Source organism: Melanostigma gelatinosum (assembly GCF_949748355.1).
Source record: "Melanostigma gelatinosum genome assembly, chromosome: 21".
Lineage (NCBI taxonomy): Eukaryota > Metazoa > Chordata > Actinopteri > Perciformes > Zoarcidae > Melanostigma > Melanostigma gelatinosum.
The window spans coordinates 7,241,373-7,264,289 of NC_136654.1; the positions used below are offsets into that span (position 1 = coordinate 7,241,373).

General features: G+C 41.7%; 1 protein-coding gene across 6 annotated transcripts; it reads right to left on the reverse strand.

Moving 5' to 3' along the window:
* Nucleotides 1-4: 4 nt before the first annotated feature.
* LOC306795242 (myosin-binding protein C, fast-type-like) lies at nucleotides 5-22,152 on the reverse strand. 6 transcript variants are annotated; one of them, XM_079293688.1, is made up of 30 exons: nucleotides 22,030-22,110; nucleotides 16,703-16,723; nucleotides 16,186-16,209; nucleotides 14,412-14,432; nucleotides 10,267-10,335; nucleotides 9,965-10,113; nucleotides 9,763-9,880; nucleotides 9,602-9,650; nucleotides 9,298-9,357; nucleotides 9,008-9,171; nucleotides 8,718-8,850; nucleotides 6,720-6,844; nucleotides 6,473-6,578; nucleotides 6,121-6,287; nucleotides 5,660-5,825; nucleotides 5,418-5,524; nucleotides 5,288-5,317; nucleotides 5,041-5,183; nucleotides 3,924-4,083; nucleotides 3,676-3,780; nucleotides 3,401-3,589; nucleotides 3,171-3,305; nucleotides 2,771-2,938; nucleotides 2,559-2,647; nucleotides 1,768-1,963; nucleotides 1,449-1,588; nucleotides 1,138-1,297; nucleotides 843-979; nucleotides 431-617; nucleotides 5-135 (listed from the first exon to the last, which is right to left on the reverse strand). In XM_079293688.1, the coding sequence occupies exons 1-30, from the start codon at nucleotides 22,049-22,051 to the stop codon at nucleotides 110-112; spliced, it is 3,366 nt and encodes a 1,121-aa protein (XP_079149814.1). In that variant the 5' UTR covers nucleotides 22,052-22,110; the 3' UTR covers nucleotides 5-109. The 6 variants fall into 6 exon arrangements, with proteins under 6 accessions (XP_079149814.1, XP_079149813.1, XP_079149816.1 ...); XM_079293687.1 differs by having other exon boundaries at nucleotides 14,412-14,435; nucleotides 22,030-22,098; XM_079293690.1 differs by lacking the exon at nucleotides 16,186-16,209 and having other exon boundaries at nucleotides 14,412-14,435; nucleotides 22,030-22,117.
* Between the last annotated feature and the right edge of the window lie 765 nt (nucleotides 22,153-22,917).

Here is a 22,917-nt window from a genome sequence, read left to right on the forward strand (position 1 = left end):
ACAATTATTTACAGAAGGCATCACTATATTTTATTAGATTCACCTTTGACAGTGTGTACTCATTCTCTGTTTGGCTCAAATCATTTCACATTCGTTGCTGTTCGTTTTCTCACAGCTTGTCTGGATCTCTGGCAACTGTGGGATGACAGGACAGATGATGAGAGTTAGATTTTGTTGAAATAAGCCCAAATTGAATGGCAAGTATTGTTTTTCATATCCACATTCAAACAACTATATTCTGTTGCAGCTGCCATTGTGAACACAGTCAGCTTTGAGTGCGTATCCCATAATCAAAACTAACCACGTACGAATCGTCTCCATTCCACCCAACAAAAGAAACTCATCTTGCAGTCATATTACCAACACTCTCCCTCCTCCATCATCCCTCCCCTCCCATCTGCCTCCGACCTCTCATCCCCTCTGCTCTTACTTCGGACGTCCAGCTTGCACTCCACTTCGTCCTTGCCCAGCTCATTGACAGCCATGCAGGTGTATTTCCCTGCGTCGAAGGTGCCTGGCTTGCGAATGTTGAGGGTCAGCACTCCCTGGTAGTTCCGCATCAAGAACTTGGGATCCTGACCGATGATCATCTTGTTCTTCATCCAAACAATCTTCGGCTGAGACGTGAAAAAGTCAAATGAGTAAATAATCAGGTGCAACAAATCAAATTTTTAGAGAGAAGAATTTCGTTTTATGCAGCGTTGTTTGACATGAAAAGCAACTGTTTGCATACAAATCCCTTTTACATGGAACGTCAGACTTTAATTTGCTCATGAGAACCGGCGCTGTCCGCCTCCTCCTGTGACTCATGCTCCACAGGCTATTTTAACATGCATCCTTACCTTGGGGTAGCCTTTCACGGAGCAGGTGATGGCGGTGCTGTAACCGGCCACTACGGATCTGTCAACCAGGGGCTGAGTAAACTTGGGCACACAGGTTATCTCTTTCTCCTTGTAGGGGCTTTTTTTCAGCTCCAGTTCTATGGAGAAGGGCGGGAGGGCAGGCAAACGTGGTCAACTCCCATAAATCATAGCTGGCATGGCACATTTTACTTGACATCTCCAATGATGGTATTAAATGCAAACCACACTACAAACACATACTGCACTACACACACACACACACACACACACACACCTGTCTTGGCAATGACGGCCGTGTTCTTGCTTACGCGCGCCTCCTCGCTCAGGCCGCAGAGGTTTTCACTGAAGACGCGGAACATGTATTCATTGCCCATGACCAGATCTGAAGATGTGCAGTTTGGCCGTCTGTTGTGCTCGTAAACAGTGAACCATTCCTGAAAAGAGAGAAAAAGGTGAACCACAAATTGAGCATATGGAATAAACCAAGCGTCAAACACTGGCTAGAGGTAATCTCAGCACTACAGTTGAGCTGCAGGCCCTGAAAGCAGCTGAGTATGGTGTTGATCCGCTGTAAGTTTCTCTCACCTTAGTCTTCATGTCTGCCTTCTGGATGGTGTATCCAGAAATCTCACAGTTGCCATCATCCTTGGGGGGTTGCCACTCCAGAGCTGCATTGAAGCCCCAGACATCTGTCACCTTCATGTTCTGAGGAGGTCCAGGTTTATCTGGATGGAATAAATGTCAGATGTTAATTTCATTTCAGTTGTGATGAATTTCAGATCGTCCAAGGAGTGCTTTTCTTCAAGTCGATTTTTTCTTCAATGAATAGTTCTCGCTGAAATGCAGACGCGGACAGATAAAGTAGAAGCGGACGTCCACTGTTGCAGAGAGCGGAGAACCTTACCCACAATCCTGAGGACAATGCTGGCTCTGTCCTCCATGTTCTCAATCTTCACCACCAGCTCATATGTTCCAGAGTGCTCTCGCTCTGCTTGGCGGATGAAGAGGATGGTGTCCACATTTGAGTTGCGGACGCTGACCATCGTGGGGTCGATGGGTTGACCATCTTTGTACCAGGTTGCGACAGGACGTGGCTTACCCTATAAGACATAAAAATGACCCATTGTTCAGCATGAAAAGGATTTCCTCGTAATTATTTCTTGGATGTGATGTTTACACTTCAAAAACGATTGTTTTGAAGAGGGATATGGTAACATATTAGCTGACAGAATACGGCACATAGCCACCGTGTATGTTATAAGCTCCGGATTTACAGGAAAATGAGAATCTGCTTTTTTTTGAGTTTCTCTCGAAAGCTCGCTGGGTCATAAAAAGGGCAAATAGTATTGGTGAAAAAAATGTAATTGGGCTTTTCGGATTAAAAATGTATGCCCCCAATTTAGCATTGAACTCCTATAACACTGACTAACGGTGGACATTAAAAAAGAATATCAAAATCGATGCAGCGGAACCAGAGATGTCATTTCTTCAATGCAGCTCCCTCTGCAGCCACAAAAGGCTATATAGCATGTTTTAGGATCTGCAGTAACACCTGTACAGTCCCCCTTTAAAGGTAAATAGTCATCATGCCTATATTTGTTTAAGTATATCTCACTTGTATTCATTTTGGTTTATTTTAGTATATCGTAACACAGCTTCACATGCAAAATATGAAACATTAGGTGTGTTTCTAACCTGGAAGGGGATGGTCAGGTTGATCTTTTCTCCGACTTTCCTGATGTACTTTGTTCTCAGGTCGCGAGGGAGGCGGATCTTAGGATACTCTAAAGCATGAAAAGAGATTGTAGTATGAAGCCTTTGCCTATATAAACCATAGCAAGCTCAGTAACTCAACATGAGGTGCTCTTTGACTCGTATCTGTTCACAACTCATCCTGACTGACTCACCGATGATCTCACGGATGGTGACGGGCTGTGTCAGCAGAGCTGGAGGACTGCGTCCAGCGATGTTTACTGCCACCACCCTAAAGTTGATCTTCTCTCCCACGGGCAGGCCACGCACCACATATCCCTGCCTTTCACAAAGCTCCTGGTTTGCCACCACCCACTCAGTGTCTGAAATAAAAGAGAATTACATGCAGTAAATCACAGCGAGTGGGATTTCAATCCTGTTGCTTGTTAGGTTTTTGTTCTCTTTGTTACATATATTCATTGTGATAGCATTACGGACATCAAAATGAATTCAGCGATCACATAAATACCCTTAAGTTCAAATTTAATTCAAGATTCTTGTTCAATTGTCAGTGAATGCTCAGATTTTTCTAAACAGAACTATTACTTTCATCACCTCCGTCTTTGCAGTATTCAATAAGAAAGCCATCCAGGCCTCCAGCTCCAATCTTCTCTGGGGCGAGCCACTTCAGGGTGCACGAGCTGTCTGTCACGTCAGGCACTGACAGACGTATTGGCTCGCTAGTTGGGGCTGAGGGTGACAGGAAGAGAGACCCAAGAGAATCAGCGGGATGACAGAAGATGAGGACCAAGGAAGACCACAGGGAAGATGGCTGCGATACGTACCAATAGGCATGAAGGGTTTGGAGGTGAGACTTGGCTGAGACATGCCAATGCTGTTGATAGCAAACACCCTCATCTCATAAATAACACCTTCAATCATCCTCTTCGCCTCATATGAAGTCGACTCATACACATCAAAGTTGAGCTTCGTCCATCTTGAGGAGCCCTTCTTCTTCCTCTCCATGAGATAACCTGATGGAGAAAAAACAGAAACATGATTTAAGACACCCAGAAACCGCATTAGATATGAAAAGGTTCAGACAAAATGTATCCTTTACCTTTGAGTGGTGCACCGCCATCAAATACAGGGACGTCCCAAACCATGCTGGCGCAGTCCTCTCCCACTGCCAGGCATTTCACATTCTGAGGGGGGTCAGGCACATCTAAAATACGATGACAGTTCGTTTTAATGTACATTAGAGAGGTTTGAAATACATATGAATCATTTGAAATTGGGGAACTGTAAACCACAATGCGGCACATCAGTTCCTACCGGTTGCCATTCTACTATAAGCTCTTCACTTACCCACAATCTTCACAAACAGCATAGCCTTGTCCTCTCCAGCAGGGTTGGTAACACAGATGGTGTAGTTGCCCTCATCTTCCCTCTCTGCCCCCTCTATGACGAAGCAGCTCAGGTCTTTCCTGGCCTCCACCCTTATGCGCCCTTCGGTGGATGTAATTTGCTAACAAAAGGGAAAGTTGCAGAGTCTAAGCGCCCTGGGTAACTTTGTGCTAGTCGTTCAAATCGGCGCAGTGCATCTGACGTGCTAAAGGTGCAATATGCTATTTTCCCTTTAGGAAGCAACATCTAGGTCAAGCAGAGCTAACTAAACAAGTCAGGGGTGATTAAGAGCGACATTTTAACTCCGCACAATTTGGGTTGCTTGTCACTAAAATCGATATAACAGTTATCTTCAGGGTTGTGCAAAGACTCTCTGGGGTGGAGGTGTGACAATTAAACAAAGGTTAGAAGCAGGGTTCACCCTAAAAGCCACGCAGAGCGGCACATGGCAAAAACAGAGAGGCTTTGGGGCAAATCACAAAAGGACATCCATGAGACATTTGAGTTGACCGGAGGGAGACTCTGGCAGCACTTTAAGCATTATAGTGATGTGAAACTGAGGCAAAATATGAATCATGGAGTTGTCCCACTAGGACACAGACATATCCGGTTTCTAAAAAGAGTACTTTGGCAGTCTGACCGAATACATCGGGGACAGTCTCCTTTGCACCCCTCTGCCCCCGAACTGCCCGTGGGCACAAGCATTCCCATTGGTTGGGCCATATCTCAACAGAACGGCAGTTTTGTTTTCTGGTGAAGTGGCATTTAACTGAAGCCGAGTGACAGAGACACAGAGGGAGAGGAGATAAAGAGCGCAGAATCATAATTACAAAACAGGCCATGCTGCACAAACAGGTTAGTCTGACCTTCCGACATCATGGACGCCATGGCCGTGAAAAAGCAAGTGGTCATTTTGGAAACATCATCTTTTTCCTGCCATATTGAAGTTGGCTGTTATGTTAGCTAAGTTATGTCTTCCGGATGACTCGTCTCTGATGAATGCACACACTCGTGACAAGTTATGCAAACCGAAATGAACATTAATTTAGTGACGGCCCTTTACTCGTCACATACTTACTTCATCTCCTTTCGACCACACAACGGTGGGTGCTGGCTCTCCTGTGATCTCCACATCCAGGCGGAGCTTGTTGCCTGCCACCACAATGATGGTGTTTTGTGAGACCATGTTTCCGGTGGTGTCCAGGTGGATCTTTGGAGGATCTGGTTAATGTACAACATACAAAGTAAGAGTGCATGAGGAACTGGGTTTGAGATTAAAAGAGATTTTAAATATTTGTGAAGTGAGGTAATGCGAGGCTGCCTACCTTGCCTTGGCACGTAGTCAACCTTAATTTCTGTTTTGAGAATAAAACAAAGGAGATGACTTTATTATGTAGGCTGCTGATGATTAATGCATCCATGATAGCACCTTTGTAGTCGTTTTTTATTTCTCACCCAAGAAGTTGAGTTTGGCAGAAATTGAGAGAGCGTATCCGTCAGGAACAAATGAGTAGTCTCCAGCATCTTCTGGCTTCACATTATCAATAACCAGCCGATGAAACCTGAAACAAGCAACACGGAAGATATTGAGCAAGGAAAAAAAATGACACATAGGCGGAAAATGCAAGATGTGTTTGATCCTTAGTTATGACAAATGTTCAAAAAATGCACTTGAATATATCCTTCTGTCCTTCTACCTTCCAACGTGAGTCATTTTGATGCGATCAGTTGGCAAGACCTCCGCTCCGTCTTTGAACCACTTTCCTGTGACCTTTTCATCAGACACCTCACACTTGAACAAAGCCTGGTCTGTTGCCTTGACTGTCAGGTCAGCAATGTCCTGCAAGACCTCCAGTTGTTTTTCTGAATGAGACATTGGAAACCACAAGAGAACAGTTCAGGCAGGAGAGAAGAGAGTATGCCGGTAGGGGGGGTGGGAGGAGGGAGAATGAGGTCTATGATTGCAACATCTTGACATCCACTGCCATGAGTTGTTAGTTTATTTGTAAAGAGAGGCTTTAAGACCTTGGCTTTAAGACTGCATTTAAATGACAGAAAACCCAGACTAAATATAGCATGTCTATGTAAAATAAAGTCTGCGTTCAAAACACTTGACACACTAAAACCCAAATTAGAATACAATATTTTCCAGTGGTACCTTCCACCTCCAGCTCTCCTTTGGTATGGCCCCCGTTTGTCCAAGCATGGTACATTCCGTTGTCATTCAGCGTAGCCTCATGGAGGATAAGACTGTGCTTCTTTCCATCCTTCTTAATGCGATACTTGGAGTCGTGCTCTTTTAGAATCTCTATATCCTCATAGAACCTGGAAAATAGTAAAAAAAATGAGCACATCTCTTTGAAACACGTCACTGCTAAATGTTTAATAATTAATAGTAACAGCAAGCATGAGTCTGATGTAAATTTACAGGAGGTGCTATGATGTTGCCACCATTCAATGACTGCTAAAAAATGCTTTGAGCCATTATTGCTGAATTATAGAATACTGACCACACGACATGGGCGCCCTCCTCCGACACCTCGAGCTCAAACTCTACTCTCTCTCCAACAACCACATGATAGTCGTCCATCAGCTTGGTGATGGTCACAGGGGGCTCTGGGAGGAGCAGAGAGGGACGTCATGATCCATGCATTCAGTAGGAACTCAATGCTATTGCCATTAGGTTTACAACCTCACGTGAATTACGTCTGATTTGTTTATTGCTGATGAACTGTCAAAAAAGAAAAGATGCCGCACCTTTGACAAAGACCTCGGTGAAACACTTGTCATCTCCGAACACACACTCATACGCAGCATCATCAGCCAGGGCCGCCCGACTGATGGTGAGTGTTCTGACATTCCCGTTTGCCTCCATGATGTACCTTGAAAAGTGACAAATAGATTAAAAGTATTCCTTGATCAAGCCAGTGATATATTTTAGCACAAATGTCTTCAAATAATCATACTGAGAAAAAAGAATGTAGGTTTTATTTGAAATATAGGCCTAACTTAAAGTGATGTTGCCTATTTTTTTGTTGTTGAAAGATTGACAGACCTATTTAATGTGTAGCCAAACTGGTGGGTTGGGCGGGTGTCCCAAATGACAGGACATATACGCACAGGCATAGTCACGGGCAGCTCCTGGTGTCTGCGGGTCCTATCACTTCCTGATTGGCGGTGAATGTTTATTGTTTGGTCTTAAACTTCACAACTCACAGACTGCTTCAAGTCCAATTTAAAGACGGTAACAGTTTGTAATTCGTAATTGCATAGGTGAGGCATGCAGGTGTAGCAGGTGTAAATATACTGCGCGGACTAGTGGAGGCTAGTGGTCCGCCGCCGACAATTGAATTGAGTTAATCTAGTTTTGGTTCTCCCTTTTCCTTTTGTATTCTATTCTATATTACACATTGTATAGTGTTTCTTATTTTGGTACGTTTGTGATTGGTGTTTTGATTTTTTTGGAGAATAAAGCAATCATTTCAGAGCCTTTTTTTTTGCACACATGGGCACTGGTTGTCAGCTGCTTTTTCAGTGTATTAATGTTTTTCTTCACAACATATTTCCTATATTTGCTTGCCATTTTTTAAAACCTGAGCCAAAGCACTCGGGTTTAGGCTTTTCAAGCATGTTGTTTACCTCCAGAGTGTTAGCTGCTTGTGTCATTTGACAGTGTAGCTTCATTGCATCTTACCTCTTTGTAGTACTTTCTCTCTGTGTATTTCACTTTGCGGATCACATTCATCCAAACCTGTCCTTAGTCCAGTTGATGTCATGCTTGGGAACTGAACTGCCTATTATTGATCAGTGCTTCAGTGTAATAAAAGACAACCTATTGCCCCTAACCTTGTGTCTTTATTTATTTAATGTAGAAATGTGGGGGTGTATCTGCATTGGTGTACATAAGGCACAAGGTGTCTTGGCAGTGAGACTTGCTTAAAGGGCCAGTGCGTAGGATTTAGGGGGATCTTTTGGCAGAAATGGAATGTAATATCCATTATATTCCCATTAGTGCATAATCACCAGGAACTAATAATGGTTGTGGTTTTGTTAGCTTAGAATGAGCCTTGCCTATCGTCATAGGGAGCGTGTCGTCTTCTGAGAAAACCATGCATGTTGCACCGTCATGTTTCACCGCTTGATGTCTAGGCGTGGGAATCGCCAGAGATCTCGCGATACGATATTATCGCGATACTTCAATATTATCACGATACTGCGATATTATCACGATACTTTCATGACACTGCAATATTCTGAGTATTGTGATAACATTTATTGCGATTTTTAAATTTTTTTTCAACTTCAAATTATGTCCCCAGACCCGGCACCTCTGCTGACCTCACCAGAAAACAACTCAGCACCATCTAGTGGACTGAAAAAGCAATTGATTTGATTTTTTATTTTTTTATTTTTTTTGAAATAGTTCATACAATAAAATATCGATACTTGGCATTCGTGTATCAATATAATATCGCCACGGAAAATATCGCGATACTATGATGTATCGATTTCCCCCCCCACCCCTATTGATGTCACAAAATCCTTCACACTGCTCCTTTAACCCCATGGCAGGCTCCTTATGACCGCCTAAAAATAATACCTGCTGATGAGCATGACTTTGTGGCCCATATCATTTTAAACACTGCCCATCAAGTCCATCTAAGCATGAATTAAAACACTAAAGGTGTTTTATGTGAACTAATGACAACTGGTGTGTGTGTGTGTGTGCATGTGCTTCTGCTTTTAAGAATGTACTTGGCTGAGGGTTTGATCTCCTGTCCGTTCTTCAACCATTTGACCTGCATGTCAGGATCGATCACCTCACATCTCAGGAAAATCTTCTTGCCCTTTTCCACCGAGTAGCAAGAGTCGAATCTCTTCAGGAAAGCTGGGGTTGTGGACAGAAATGATCAAATGAAGAATTAGCAACTCAGTCAGTGAAAACCTCCCCTCTCTGTCCAGTTTCATGGTGCCTTTCCTCTTGCCCGTTTCCCTCCCCTGCTGTCCTTACCTCTCCACATCCTCTGAGGTTAAATCGGACTTACCATCGCTGTACTTGGGCTCGACGACCTTCATCTTTTTCAGGCGTTTCAGCATGCCCCTCAGGTCAGTGATGCCATACTCAAAGGCGATTCTCTCGTAGTCGCTCGGATGGGCACTCTTAAGCAATTCCCACACGTCGATCTCTGGTTCCTCTTTTACCTTCTTCCTGTTAGTCGAGAGAAAGGGACAGGCATGCAATTGGGACTGGAGAAGCAACACTTTCTTTCTTCAAGGAAACAATTGTATTGTGTGCTCGATATCTTTGCAAACCAAAGAGTGCCCATTTTCTCACTTCTTCGCGGCTTTCAGCAGAGCACTGAAATCCAGATTTCCGTCGTCCTCTCCACCATCCCTGTTTGTACAGAAACAGATGTATCGTATACAAAGCATACAGTGTAATCAGGATCAGGCATACCATCTGACATGGCACATTCAATTTACTATACTGTCATCTGCCACCTGTGCTGAAAAACACAGTCACACACACACACACACACACACAAACACATTATAAATAGTCTACCGGGATGTATGCTTTTTCCATTTTGTGTATACACCACTGAGACAAGCTGAAATGCAAACACAGGTGCCCTTACGCTCTCTTGAAGGCAGACAAAATATCTGCTTGCGCCTCCTGCTGTGCAGCTGTAACAAGAGAAGTTGCAGAGAACGCACATTAGGGCTGGATCAGATCAAAACATCCGCACGTATGGAATCTATGAGCAGCCGTGGCAGGCCAGAGTCCGTTGTCACTCACCCTCAACGGAGATCTCAAAGGTGGAGCTGTCGCACTTTTCTTTTGCCGTCACCTCACACCTGTAGCCCCCAGCATCTCCGACTACCGATTTCATGAGCTTCATTTCATAGGTATAGATCTGGAGGGGGCGGTATTGCTTAATTACTTCTTAATGTCTGGTATTTCTGAAGGAAGAGAATCAGATTCTCTGTCTAACACAAACCTTAGTATCCCTGTCGTAAGTTTCTTTGAACTGCACATGTTTTCCAGCCTTGCTGCCGAGGTCCAACCACTTTCCCTTCAACCATTTCATGGTGGGTTTTCTTGACAGGGTGGTCGAATCAACCTTGGCTGTGATGGTGACATCCATTCCTGCCATTCACAAACAGCAATTAAGTCATTTGACATTACGTAATCAGCACACTCTGTATGGATTGCTACTGTTTCTGATCCCTGTGAAAAACCAGCTCCCAGACTCAGCTCAGACTCATCACATGCCGTATTTTATCCATTCGCATTTCTAACCTGCAACAGCGATGATATTTGCTGGTGGCTTCTCGACAAAGAGCCCACTGAGCTCAGTCGACCCGGACTCTGAAAAAGAGGAGAACGACGTTAGTTCCCTTATATACTCTGAATTATTTTTTTTAATACCCCTTCAGTGTTATTGGCAATGTCCTCAGTGTGCAACAAACCAAAGTGCAAATGAAAACAGTAAAATGTTTGGACATTTTACGAACAGTTAACGAAAAGAAATCTGAATCACAACTTCACACAGACTGCGCACATACAGTGTATATGAAACACAATAAACACAAAATAATGAACCAACAACAATTGGCAAAAAACACAGAGGTGGAAGTATAACAAGTAAACACTCAAAACACGTCTTTTTCAATCTGCTTTTAACCTGTGATGCTAGTTATGTATGTTTTTGTTTTTATAATGTCATCTCTCTGCGTTGAGTCTGTTATTATTGCTTTTATTGTTTTGTTTTTTTACCATGTAAAGTGTCCTTGAGTAGCTTTATAAATTGTAATACAAATAAAATGTATTATTATTCCCAAATATTCACAAACTAGTATTTCATGAAAGCTATATCAGCTATATCAAAACCTGTTTTGTATGCAGAGTTAGACTTACCTTCCTAACAAACGCACAAATGTAACCACTCAGTTTTGCACTTGATTTTAAGCACAATTAGCCATGTTCTGGCTTTTCTACACAAATGACATTAGAAATATGAAAAGTAAATGTTATGTGCTATGGTTTTGTGCTTTGGCATGAAAGTAGTGATGTTATAGTCAGTTGCTCTGCAGTGCTGTATGGACACTTCCAGTAGAGCAGCAATTTCTGTCCAGTCATAACGGATTAAAGTGTACTTCTAATTTTGCAAAGACTGATCCAAAATCTAAGTTGGCATGTTATCCTGTATGTACAGTAGCAAAAATAATTACAGAAAATGAGCCATTGGGCATGTGATGCTTTAGAACACAAAGTCATCCGCCCATTAAAACACTTCATGTCCAGAGTTCAAAACACGTACGAGGGCGAGAACGCAAAGTGGATTTGTTTCAGGCAAGCAAAAGTTGCAGTGACGCAAAACCGCTTCAGCAAAGTATCAAAACCAATCAGAAGGTCCAGAATGCATTAATGGACTGTAACTGTGCTAAGAATAAATCTTATAGCAAGATCAAGTGCACCTGTTGGCCTCCATACATCAGCACTTACTACCCATATCAAAGATTTGGCATTCAAGGTGCAAATGAGTAAACAATGCATACGCCATTAACATTGGTATCTGATTGAAGTCATACTATACAGTGCACGTTACTCAAGATACTCAAAAATCCCTCCGGTCATTCTTTGCCCTGACAAATCCAATCGGTTGACATCTTTATTTGCCATGATATTTGACGAATACATGATGACAACGCATAGGATGCATACAACTGCATTTCATAACGGCACATTTGCATGCAGCAACTGTGCCTCCAGCTCATCCTTACCCTCCTCTGCAGGGTTTGCTTTGGCTGGGAAAAACAAACATCCCTGTTTAACATATGGAAGTATAACCATTTGCAGTTATACTGTACCATAAGTCTGCGTAAACTCTTGAGGTAAGTGGACAGCAATTACAGAATGATCATTCTGTAGAAGTATTACATTAATACACCACACAGTGAAGTACAAACCACAACAGAATCAAAATCGTGAAGGTTATGAATTGAAATCACCATGATTACTTCTTTTGGACTGATATTGCTGCTTGTCACTAAGACGGCAATGCAGAGCATGTGCACCCCAGGCTTCCTAAATACACCACTGAAGTGTAAAGACATTTGGTTTATTTTTTGTCTCGGACCACGACGTGTTATGAATATAATACTTTGTCGCATTTCCCTCTCAAGATACCCTGAGACTAAAACAACTCTGGCCAAAGGTTAGTCTTTGCATAAGCCTGTTGCCATGGCTAAAATTGGATATGGATGTCCTGGCATCTAGACTTCTGGAGTTCTGACCAAAGAATAGCGTCCTCAGGTTTCCCTCTGAACTTTCTTCAGCTGCCGTCTTTGTATTAAGCCTAGCGCGCGTGATAGCCATGCTTCCGACTCGCTAAAATGTTGAATTATATTTCCTCACCATGTGAAATTTGCATTTTGCGAAACCTAGCTTGCCCAAGAGAAGCAGCTGTGCTCCCACTGTGGGAGGCACATAGCTGATCGAGACAACCACAAGGTGTTTATAGTATGCAGAGTTTCCACTTGCTGAGCCCTTTTACTTCTTTGTTTCATGCTCCAGTTCTTCCTCTAGTCATACACTGCCAACGTGCTTGTCTTTTCCTTCCCCTATATGTGTCGCAGCTTATGCTGAGCTCTGTCTGGTACATCTGCAGAACAGTCTACCTGTCTTCCCTCTCAGCCAATGCTTCTGTACTGCAGGAGGAGCTTGCAGAGTGCCAACATGCAGTGAAGGACATTCACGAAAGGCGGAGAACGCGATGTGCACTCATAAATGCCAAGAAGAGTTAAAGCTTCGAAGCATCACAGGACTCATTACACAAGTCATTTATGGACGTGACATCCATGGCAGGAACCAAACTGAACATATGGTGAGCTCCCCCTGTCTGCTTGACCTCTCTTTTCTTAGCACGTCATAGTTTAGGGTGAGTTTCAGGTCACCAGCCGACCTCCCCAAGATAGCAGTGTGGTTGTGAGGACACAAACCAGCCACGCCCGTTAAGGAAGAGTCTTTGGCTATAACCACAGATCTCTCCGTATGATGATATGCACTGCACAGAAGATGATGGACTTGTGTCCCAGTGGGCAAACGATTGTTAATGTCAGTGATCCCCCGCCCCCCCCCCCCCCCCCCCCCCCCCCCCCCCCCTAGGCTCGGCAGGTACAGGGACATTTCACATATAATTTGAAGGGCACCACAAGGAACTAGCAGCCTACACAGCTCCCTCAGCTCCCTGGTGTCTTGTCACATCCCTAACCCTTCTCCATCCAATCCACCCCTTATCAGTCCAGATCGACTTCCAATGCATCACCCTTGGAGCTGTGCCCTTGAAAGACCATGGCAGAGAGAGAGAGAACACTTTGTAACATGAATAAAAGCTCTTGAATTTCACTTGTAAAACCTGAGTCGCGTGGACGTTTTTAGATGGCTGACACTGCATAGCTCTGATATACAACCATGGTTTAGTCTTTGGCCATCAGATAGAGGATAAAACATCACCCAGTGTGTCTTTTCATCGTGCAGTTTTGAGGCATCGATTCCTAGTGCAGCATACTGTTCATAAAAGTGTCGCCTAATCAGATGACACTTGATATGTTAGCAGCAGCTGCCATTGTTCCACAATAAATGCTCCACATAAACCACAGCTGTGTTTCCATTCTCATTGTTTAAATTGCCAGAGGGGCAAAGGCAAAAGAGAGCTGGTATCATAGCTTGCAGATGGAATGGGATTGCACTGTTCACATGGGGCAACAATTCTGAATTGCTAAAAGGATATAAACAGCCTAATTTGTCAGTGAGGTGAATGAGACAAGGATAACATTACGCACTAAACTGCAGATGAGACCACATTAGGTCACACACCTTTTTTCCTCTTTTACACAGCAGAGGAGATGTGGTAGGCCTGAGGTGTGGCTTTGTCTTCGGCTAACTACTGCAGAGCTAGAAGAAGTTGCATGCTCTGGGGGGGTTTTTTTTAGCAGGGATCTTCATCTGTAAGATATGAGGGCTGATGCAAGCGCAGCCACCCTGCATACTTATATTACATGTAGGCTCTCGCCAGCAGCTCTGTGACAAACCACTGCATGGAGAGACGAACAAAAGAACTTGTGACTGTCAGTCAACAATGAGAAGAAAATGTGAAAATTCTCTACGGCTTAAATTGAACTATGGAAACCAAATTTTAATTTTTTCCTGTAAAAAGCCATTTGAACAGTTTTCCTTGATTTCAGTCCAAATTGAAGTAATCAAAATATTTCAAACAATAAGAGGTCCACTTAACACTTAACACATGTGTATTATGTGACATCTTGACGATAGCACATAATACCAAATCTATACATGAACATAAAACACTCAAAGCATACTTTTGGAAGAGCAAAAGTAAACAATGAAAAGACATGTCACTATAAACGCTGCTCTTTCCTTACCATCCCCATCAGTTTCTGAATCTGCTGCAGACAAGGAAGCAAAGTCAACTGAAAAAAGCAACTGGGAAGCAAATGCTTGTTGCAGATCACGTACAGTTACACAACGGAGACCATTGAACAAAGAACAGAAGCTCCATCCACCATCACATTTAACACAAAGTTGACTTGTTCTCCTTTTACACATTTAGTGTTACTACATGCAACAATAAATATGTACGTTGATAAATATACACTTACGGTAGAGACACCCAGAAACCACAAATTAAAATGAAATATATGCTTTTATACTGTACCTGGAAATACAACATACATTTCAAAAATGAACATGTTGCAAATAATGTAAAACCAAACCAAGGGTAAGTTCACACGTAGCATATACTACAAAGTATATGTATATATCAGTCCAGTGATGACAAAAACAATAAGGCATTCAACATGACATTTTTTAATCCTGCGAGTTATTAATGTATGTCATTGCAGCATATCACTCATTGACGAGCATATTTATAATGTATATCATTTTAAAAACTGAAATAAATCGTGTATTTTTGGGGTGTTAAAAACACAACAAAACGGTGTGCAGGTCACCTGAGCCAAATGTGAAAGAGCTTTGAAAATAGAATGTAGAAATTCAACAGTCATGCAGATAGTGTCATTTTCACACTGAGTGGCACATGTACGCACTTAATACATTGGATGGATTATATAGACGGACAAATCGAACCAGAACATTCAAAGTACAGGATTCTTTCTTAACTCCGTTTGCGGGGAGTGCATCTAAAGAAAATAATGGCTGTAATTATTTACTATATCTAGTCATAATTGAGGGTGCTGAGGCAAAAGTTAATCGAAAAATGTTATCATTCCCTGACACTAAGAGGTGCCTATACCATCTTTCTCTGGCTGTTGCTCAGCTGGGCAAATATAATTTGTTGTGGTTAAGTGATTGGAAACAGGACGATCTCCGGATAAACTCAACCACAACATGTGAACACCACACCTATAGAGAGGTGATCACACGTCACATGCCCACAGTGAACTGTAACCCAAAGGTCATTGTGAGCGTTCACAGATGTGGAAACCGGTTGTTCTGTTAGTCAGTTTATATTAAAATCCACACAGATGGCCTGTCTTGTCTGCCTCATACGTATGAATCATTTTTGTCCAACATGCTAAACAACTCAAAAATCAAATCAAATCAAATTTTTTTTTTCCACTCAAAAAACACCAAAAGGGAACCAAGAATATTAATTCCCATTAGGCAGGTCGTCAACACAAGAAATCAGAAAGACATGGATTGGCACGTTGCTGTGATACACTGCAGGCTACAAACATGTGCAGAGTGCATATGACATCACTTTGCTGATTTCTGACATTCGATTGTCACAATAAACTGAGGAAATAAAATCTGTCGCCACACACTCGAGCTGTAGTTTCAGGTGCGACGCATGCTGTGGGCTCGCTAAGAAGCACTAACGCGCTGAATGAAAGTGGCATAATATTTGCATTATCCCCCTTCAGCGGCTCCATGTTGCCTCATGTGATGTGATTGACTTACAGGCCTATCGTGTTGACTCAGTAATTGTTCAACTTATTGTCTACAGCAAAACCACTTGTTCCGTGTTATTCAGATAATTACCCTGACTGATTAGCTCAAATGCACAGCACTCAAATCCAACCCACTCCATGTCACATAATAACACCGTGTGAATGCACTGAATCACCCAAAGTCACAAAAAAAGGGGGGGGGGGAAAGAAAATCATTGTCCCTCACCCTTTTCAGCTGGCTCCTCTGGGGCTAAAATTAACGGATTTTTGTGAGACATACAATGAAAAGTAATACCGTGGTAGCCCCTTTGGAGAACACATATACAACAGCTGAGCAAACAGATTGTATGAGTGTGTAACGTAAGAAATCCAGACCGGTATCACACGACCACACTGAAACACGGCTTGTGAGATCTAAAGCATTTTGCTCATGGCGTCTGTGCTGTTACATCATTTGAAGACAGCTGAGTTGAGCGCTTCAGTAACCTGACAATCATTAGATTCTCAGTGGAAATGCCTGAAGGTAAAAATATAGAAACATATGCTGGCATGCACGGGGTTAAATTCAAAGTTCAATGAAGAATGGTGCATGCTGATTGAACACCCTCAGAGTCAGAGCCTGCGTTTGCTTGACACGGGCAGTTGACATGATATGTGAGCGAAAATGTGAGAGCCATAATTAATTCAGTATGCGATGGCCCACAAAAGGTCAGTTGGCACATGTTGTGGAGAAGCTGACTTACCATGCCCCTCCTCCGGTTTATCTGAGAATTAGAAACAGAATGAGGAGATGATTAGAAACTGTATTTGTACACATATTAACAATCCGTTCAACATTATTTGGGATGCCCTCTTTTATCTTAAATCATTTTAAGTGATCATGGATCTTGATCCATATTTTCCTCTTTTAATTGCAATCAGTTTATGATATCTAACTGGATGTTTGTCTTAAACTGATGGCATTATCTACAACCGTCATTTCAGGAATTTTTAGAGTACATCTAAAGCTCGTAATCTCGGTCCATGAATCTAAAATAGGCTGACTACCAACCAGGTAAGAGGATACGCATGCTGTGAGACGGCCACCTTGAAATATCTATCGAGCCGCATAGCCTCTAGCACAAATCTTTAAAAGGATATCTTGACCCAGATGTCAGTAATTCGATGATTATTCCATCACCCACTTTTTTTTTTATAAATTCACTCTACCATCTTCACCTATTGGCGAGAAATGTTTCCATGGCCCAATTGGAGCAATAGAGGATGACAAACAGTCAGTTTGATTCGAGTGCAGAGAGATGTGGGTGGGATTGTTGGGGCCTAAATCTGGTAAAAGGAAATTCTCAACTGAAATAGATGCATGTAATATACCCAACTCCTCGGGTATCTCCTTGAGGGCAACTGCAGTAGCGGCTAAAGGCCAGGCACGGTGTCTTATGACCTCCCTGAAGTCATGCCGCGTTCTTTCAAGTTCCCTTGAATGGTCAACCCACTTGACCCTGCATGCTTTACTGGAGGTAGGTACAAATAAGGTTTGTCTTAAATAACTTGCTAAAATAGCTGTCATGAATTTACAATGTGTTCAAGTTATAATTACTATTTTGTCTCTCTGTTCTGTCGTAATGCACATAACATTATTTATCCTTTCTCATACAGCAGTGTAGGCAGACTGCGCCCACCTGGGTCCTCATGCAAACGGCTGGTATCTTATTAGCACTGTGTTTAATGCAATACATTTGTGTACAGCTACTGTATGTTTAAACTCACAAATCCGTTTCTCCTCCACCTTGAGCCATTGAGTGTTAAAAAACAAAGCTCGGTAAAAATAATAATAATCTACACCAAGCAAAATGCAAATTATTTTATAATTCTTTCCATATCTTTCAATTTGAACTGTTATTACTCCAACTAAGCTTTGCCAGCTTCCTTAAGTTTCATTTCACAATAGTCACGTGCTCACCCACTGACCAATCACAGCGCACACTGCACCTCACTGCATAGCTGCACCTGAAAACTGAGCTGCGTGTTAATGCTGACGTACTTGTAGGCCAGCTAGCAGGCTCTGGCACGTCAAAGAATACGCCCAACATGTCAAACTAAAGATCTGATTGGTTGAAGACTATGAGAATCAACAATATCGTCCCCATTCACTTAAACTGCGAAGGGATTCACTTGAGACTCTGCAGGCCTCGGGCCTCTCTTCTTACCTAGAGACACAGAGGTGAGATCTGATTGGATAAAAGCTCTACTTAAAACAAGCTGCACTGGAAGCAGAGCAACTGAGGAAGCCAGTAGCTTTGCAATGAGAAAATAAGATAATGAGAAAAATATTTTTATAAATTATAATACATAGTGTATTTAAGAAAAAAATATTAAATGATAAAATAGCTCTAACTTTGTGATTCTGTTTAGGCCAGCAGAGAAGGCCTTGCAGGCCCTGATGGCCCACCACTGCAGAACAGTATACGCATGTTACTTTGTCGTTTACAAAAAAGAAACATGTTGTGAACGCAAAGCCTTTGGTGTAAATACTTCACATTTCCCGTGAGAAGTTTTAACATCTGCATTAACACGTGCTAAGTCAATCCACTTGATCATCTCAACACGTTTTTTGATCCTGCGTGGTCATCAACTTCTGCACAGCTGTTCCGCACAGTGTCCCCCTCAGAGACTGTCCATGGTTTCATATGTTAACGAAGTTGTTGTCGATTTTTACTTGATGTACAGTTTTTTTGGTTTCTTTGTTTGTTTCCTTGTGGGAGAATTCTTTCTTTTACCCTGTTCCCTATTTAGTCTAAAGTTACCTTCAGTTTATTTCTGGAAGCATAATCCTCTATGTTCCTCTATGTTCCTCTATCTTACATATATTCTGGAGTTCAGTTTAGGTACTGCAGGTCTTCGCCTCACTTTTTGTTTACGTCTCCGTGTTTACCGCTGACAGCCTGATTTAGTGTGTAATGACCCAGACATAAAAACAAAAGGTATGGGGCAGTCTGACCTTATGTCTGGGTGTCTTTACACAGCATGCGTCATAGTTTACGAAGATATCTCAGTAGCACATCATTTAAAAGTTTTCATCTGCTATAAGAAACAGCTTGTCGTAAATGTTTTTTAAACAATCAAACAAATGTTAGAAATTTAGAAAAATGTCCTCTGATATCTACCCTGCATGTTCCAAATTCTAGAAATGATTGGCAACCAGTTCTGAAACATATATTCACATGATGTAAAACTGACGTTATGATTAGAGCACAAAGGTATCCTTTTGAAGATAAAACCAACTTTTATTTGAATGGATATACAAAACAAAAATTGTTGTGTTTCATGTTAAATTTCTACAGATTTATTATTTCAAATGATATACCGGTACTTTCATTCACTTTTGTCTCGGTTTTGAATAAAGGACAGGTTCAGCAATGTATTTAATGGAAAGAACAATATCAGACAAAATATTTGTATTTAAAATCACATGTTGATACTTATTTACTGATGATAGAAAGATGCAGAAAATTCCAGTCTTCATGTTATAAAGAATAAACAACACAAGTGCATACACTTGCAAGTGTGTCTGTAAATGTACATCATTTTTAAGCACCATTTTTTCATATGGTATTGTAAGGCACCTAAATGAAGGTGTTTATAGTTGTGAGCTACGGGTGGGAAACCTCCCGTTAATAATCATCATCAATAGAGCAATGACAGCAGGTAGAAACTATCATTAAATCTTGTGTTTGATTTTTGGTGACAGGCTCTTCTCCTTGTACATATCGGATTTTAGGTTGTGCCTTTATGCGTGGTTTGTTATCCGAGAGATAATAGCTTCCATCATTTTTGCATCCTCAGAAAGATAAACAACATTGGGACATGGATGGATACACTTCTCAGAACAGTTATGGTTCAACTTGCCCTCATAGTGTTTTTTCAGGTCACAGTGATGAAAGGGATTGCGACCATGAATCATACCATAGCTTCCAACAACTGACGAGCAAACTGTCATGTGCTTGATTGAGTACATTAGAACAACACATTCAGGAGGGGGCATCAGGCCTGATGACCATACGTCTCTGGATGGAATTGATAGATGTATTATGTTAGATGGAATGATTTATTTGACATGGGATTGCAAGGGGGTCGCAACAAAAATCTAATATGCTTGGATGTGTGAAACTCTATGAACTCCAGAGAAATAAAAGGGAGCGGAAAAGGTCATGGGTTATTATGGGTTATTGCGGAGTATTTTTAGCTGTTAGCTGCTAATTGAAGCATTTCGACTCATCCCGCGTGTAAATACAGACGTATTTCATGGGAAAATAAGTGCCGTCAGACTGTAAGTTAAGGATGAAAATGTTCGGTTTCATGGGATCGTAAAACGCATACGGTCGTTGGGCTGTTTAAATCACAGTGGCTGGTTATCCGACCCCCAATTTGGCTTGTGGGTCGGTTTGGGAGGTGCTGACACACCGTAAGGAAAGTGGGATCGTATCCACATTCCATGGATTAACTCTGTGGCTGTATATGGTGAATGAAAGCAGTGCCTGGCAATGGTTCTGGGATATAAATAAAGAGGGCCTAGCTTAGATCTGCGAAATGATGAGCACGGGGACAGATCCAGAAAAGAATAACCCCAAATAATCCTCAGTACAATTTGGGAGTAATGCGCTAACACGTCCAGCAAAGCCCACTACATTCACTATTGCAGCATGGGCGGTGAAGAAATTAGATGGAGGGGTTTGGGCTCAACACTCTTCCCACAATCTTGCCCTGTAAAACTCAACTCCTCCAACAGACTCATCGGCTATGACATTCCCTTATCTGTCTGCAACAGTGATTTAAGAGCCACACAGGGTCAAATTGGAGGAGAGGCGGTTAAAGAAAAATAGCATTCACCCATGGTTGCCAAATGACAGTTTTATGGGAGAAGCAAGCTTTATATATTTATCTTTTTTTATCTTAAAAGGAAAGTTGATCTGCAAAATAATATCTAATTTTACGAAGCACATTTCTACGAAAATACCGGTGGGTCAAGTTTAATATACTCATTAACATGTTCATTAGCCCACTTGGATTTTGTTAAAAAGCATCAAAAACGGTCGTAATTCAGGAAAGGAAGTCATAGTGACACAATGAAACAAATTTCCACTGTGAATATTGTATTAAAAATGACATAGTATTAACTTCTGTAAAGGACATGGAACTAGTCAGCGACAGTAGCTGCCATGAAACACAAGCTGGCCCTCTGTACAGTCCAGAAATAGTACACATAGAGCTGCAGGCAGCAGTGTTACCTGCTGTAACTGCTGTACCTGCTGTAGTTACTGTTTGTGGAAGCTTTTAAACATGATGTCGCTCTCTCTGGGCTGATGTCATAGCAGCTGGTTATGTGTTTTTTTATCAAATCTAATTTGACATTAAAGCATTATATTCAGTGTATTGTAGTTTTTGTTACGCTGTTTACAAATATCATTTCTGCTCTCAGATCAGGAGGAGCGAAACTGTCTATGAAATGAAATTGAATACGTCACAGTAAGCGTTGAGGTCATCTGATTTTTTTTGTTTTTCTTCAGTTGGGCTGCAAAACACTTCTGTGGGTCACATGGGGGTAACTTGAGAGTAACTTGGGATTCCTATGCCCCTTAAGCTAAATCTTGCCAGTATGTTAGACTGAATATTAATTAAACGAATTAGTTTGTATCTTACACCATAACAGCAGGCATCATGCTCTTAGATACATCTAATATCCTCTTCATAACCTAATATAAGTATATTTATTTGCATCAGATTGTTTTATTCTTTTTTTATCACACACTATACATAAACATAATCAATAATGAATTGATCTTAGACATACACCACAATACAATATTTTTTTTATCAAGAAATCTGACATTATATATAATTATATATATATCATTCTGCAATATCCTCAGATATATAAGTATAAAACTATTGCAAGAGAAAAATATCTCCAACCAAGCCAGGCAACCCAAATCCAAGCATCAACATTACCACTGTAACTCAGTCTCCAAACCAATTAAAATGAATTATGCTTTCACAAAAAGTATCTGCATACCTGCAGGGACTGGCTCAGGCATGGCTATTCCTGTGTCTCCGCTTTGCTGCTGCAAGACTGAGAGCTTGTGGTGCTTTTTCCTTTTATTTCTTCCCTCTCTCTCTCTCTCCGTTATTCAAATCTCTCCTGGCACTCAAGTCGCCCACACCCTCCAGTGAGCGAGGAGCGCAAGAAACACTGACGACACCCCTAAGGAGTTTAAAAAGAGAAGCACTCTGAGAGAGAGCGTGATATGGTGGAGAGACAAGAAGGTGAGGTGGTGGCGAAATAAGTCTTACACATTTATGATGAGATTAGTGGACTGGCGAAACCTGTTGAGCTCGAATGTTTGCTGCAGAAATATACGCTGAGATCAGATGACCCATAACTAACTAAATTTTGACACTTTATCGAGTGCCTTCGGATCTCATACTAATGTTTGGATCATCACCTCTTATAACCCATGTTAAGAGCAGGATTTGCAAGTAGTTTTGTGGTTTCTTATAGTATCAGTCACTGGATACTACTAGATGTGCTGCATTGGCTGTAGAAGTGAATCCAAGAAAAGGAAGACGCAGAGAACTAAGTTTTTGAAAGGCAATTCATATTGCTGTATGTTATTGATGCTTGATGCACCTGACACAGCATTATCTTATCAAACATTACATATTATTAGCATCCATGACTGTATTCATGAATCAGCTGAAGTAATGGCCCAAAGTAAACCACACTGTATGTTTTTATTGCTACGAAGGCCCTGAGAGGCAAGTGAGTGAAGACATTCTGGCATCCATTTTCTAAGTCTGAACTAAATAGGTTTCTCTAATGCTGTGTTCACAACAACACAGCAACAGGCTAAGTCATTTTACAATGCGAGATGGTGACATGAAGCAACAAACTGACACCCGA

What these genes read in the sequence shown, in the direction of transcription:
- LOC306795242 (XM_079293687.1), bottom strand. Translation starts at nt 22,051, where the DNA reads ATGCCTGAGCCAGTCCCTGCAG. An exon ending in AAATATCATCGCTGTTGCAG is followed by an intron (nt 10,114 to 10,266) that starts GTTAGAAATGCG and finishes TGTGAATGGCAG; the next exon opens with GAATGGATGTCACCATCACA. An exon ending in TGAATACTGCAAAGACGGAG is followed by an intron (nt 2,939 to 3,170) that starts GTGATGAAAGTA and finishes CTTTTATTTCAG; the next exon opens with ACACTGAGTGGGTGGTGGCA.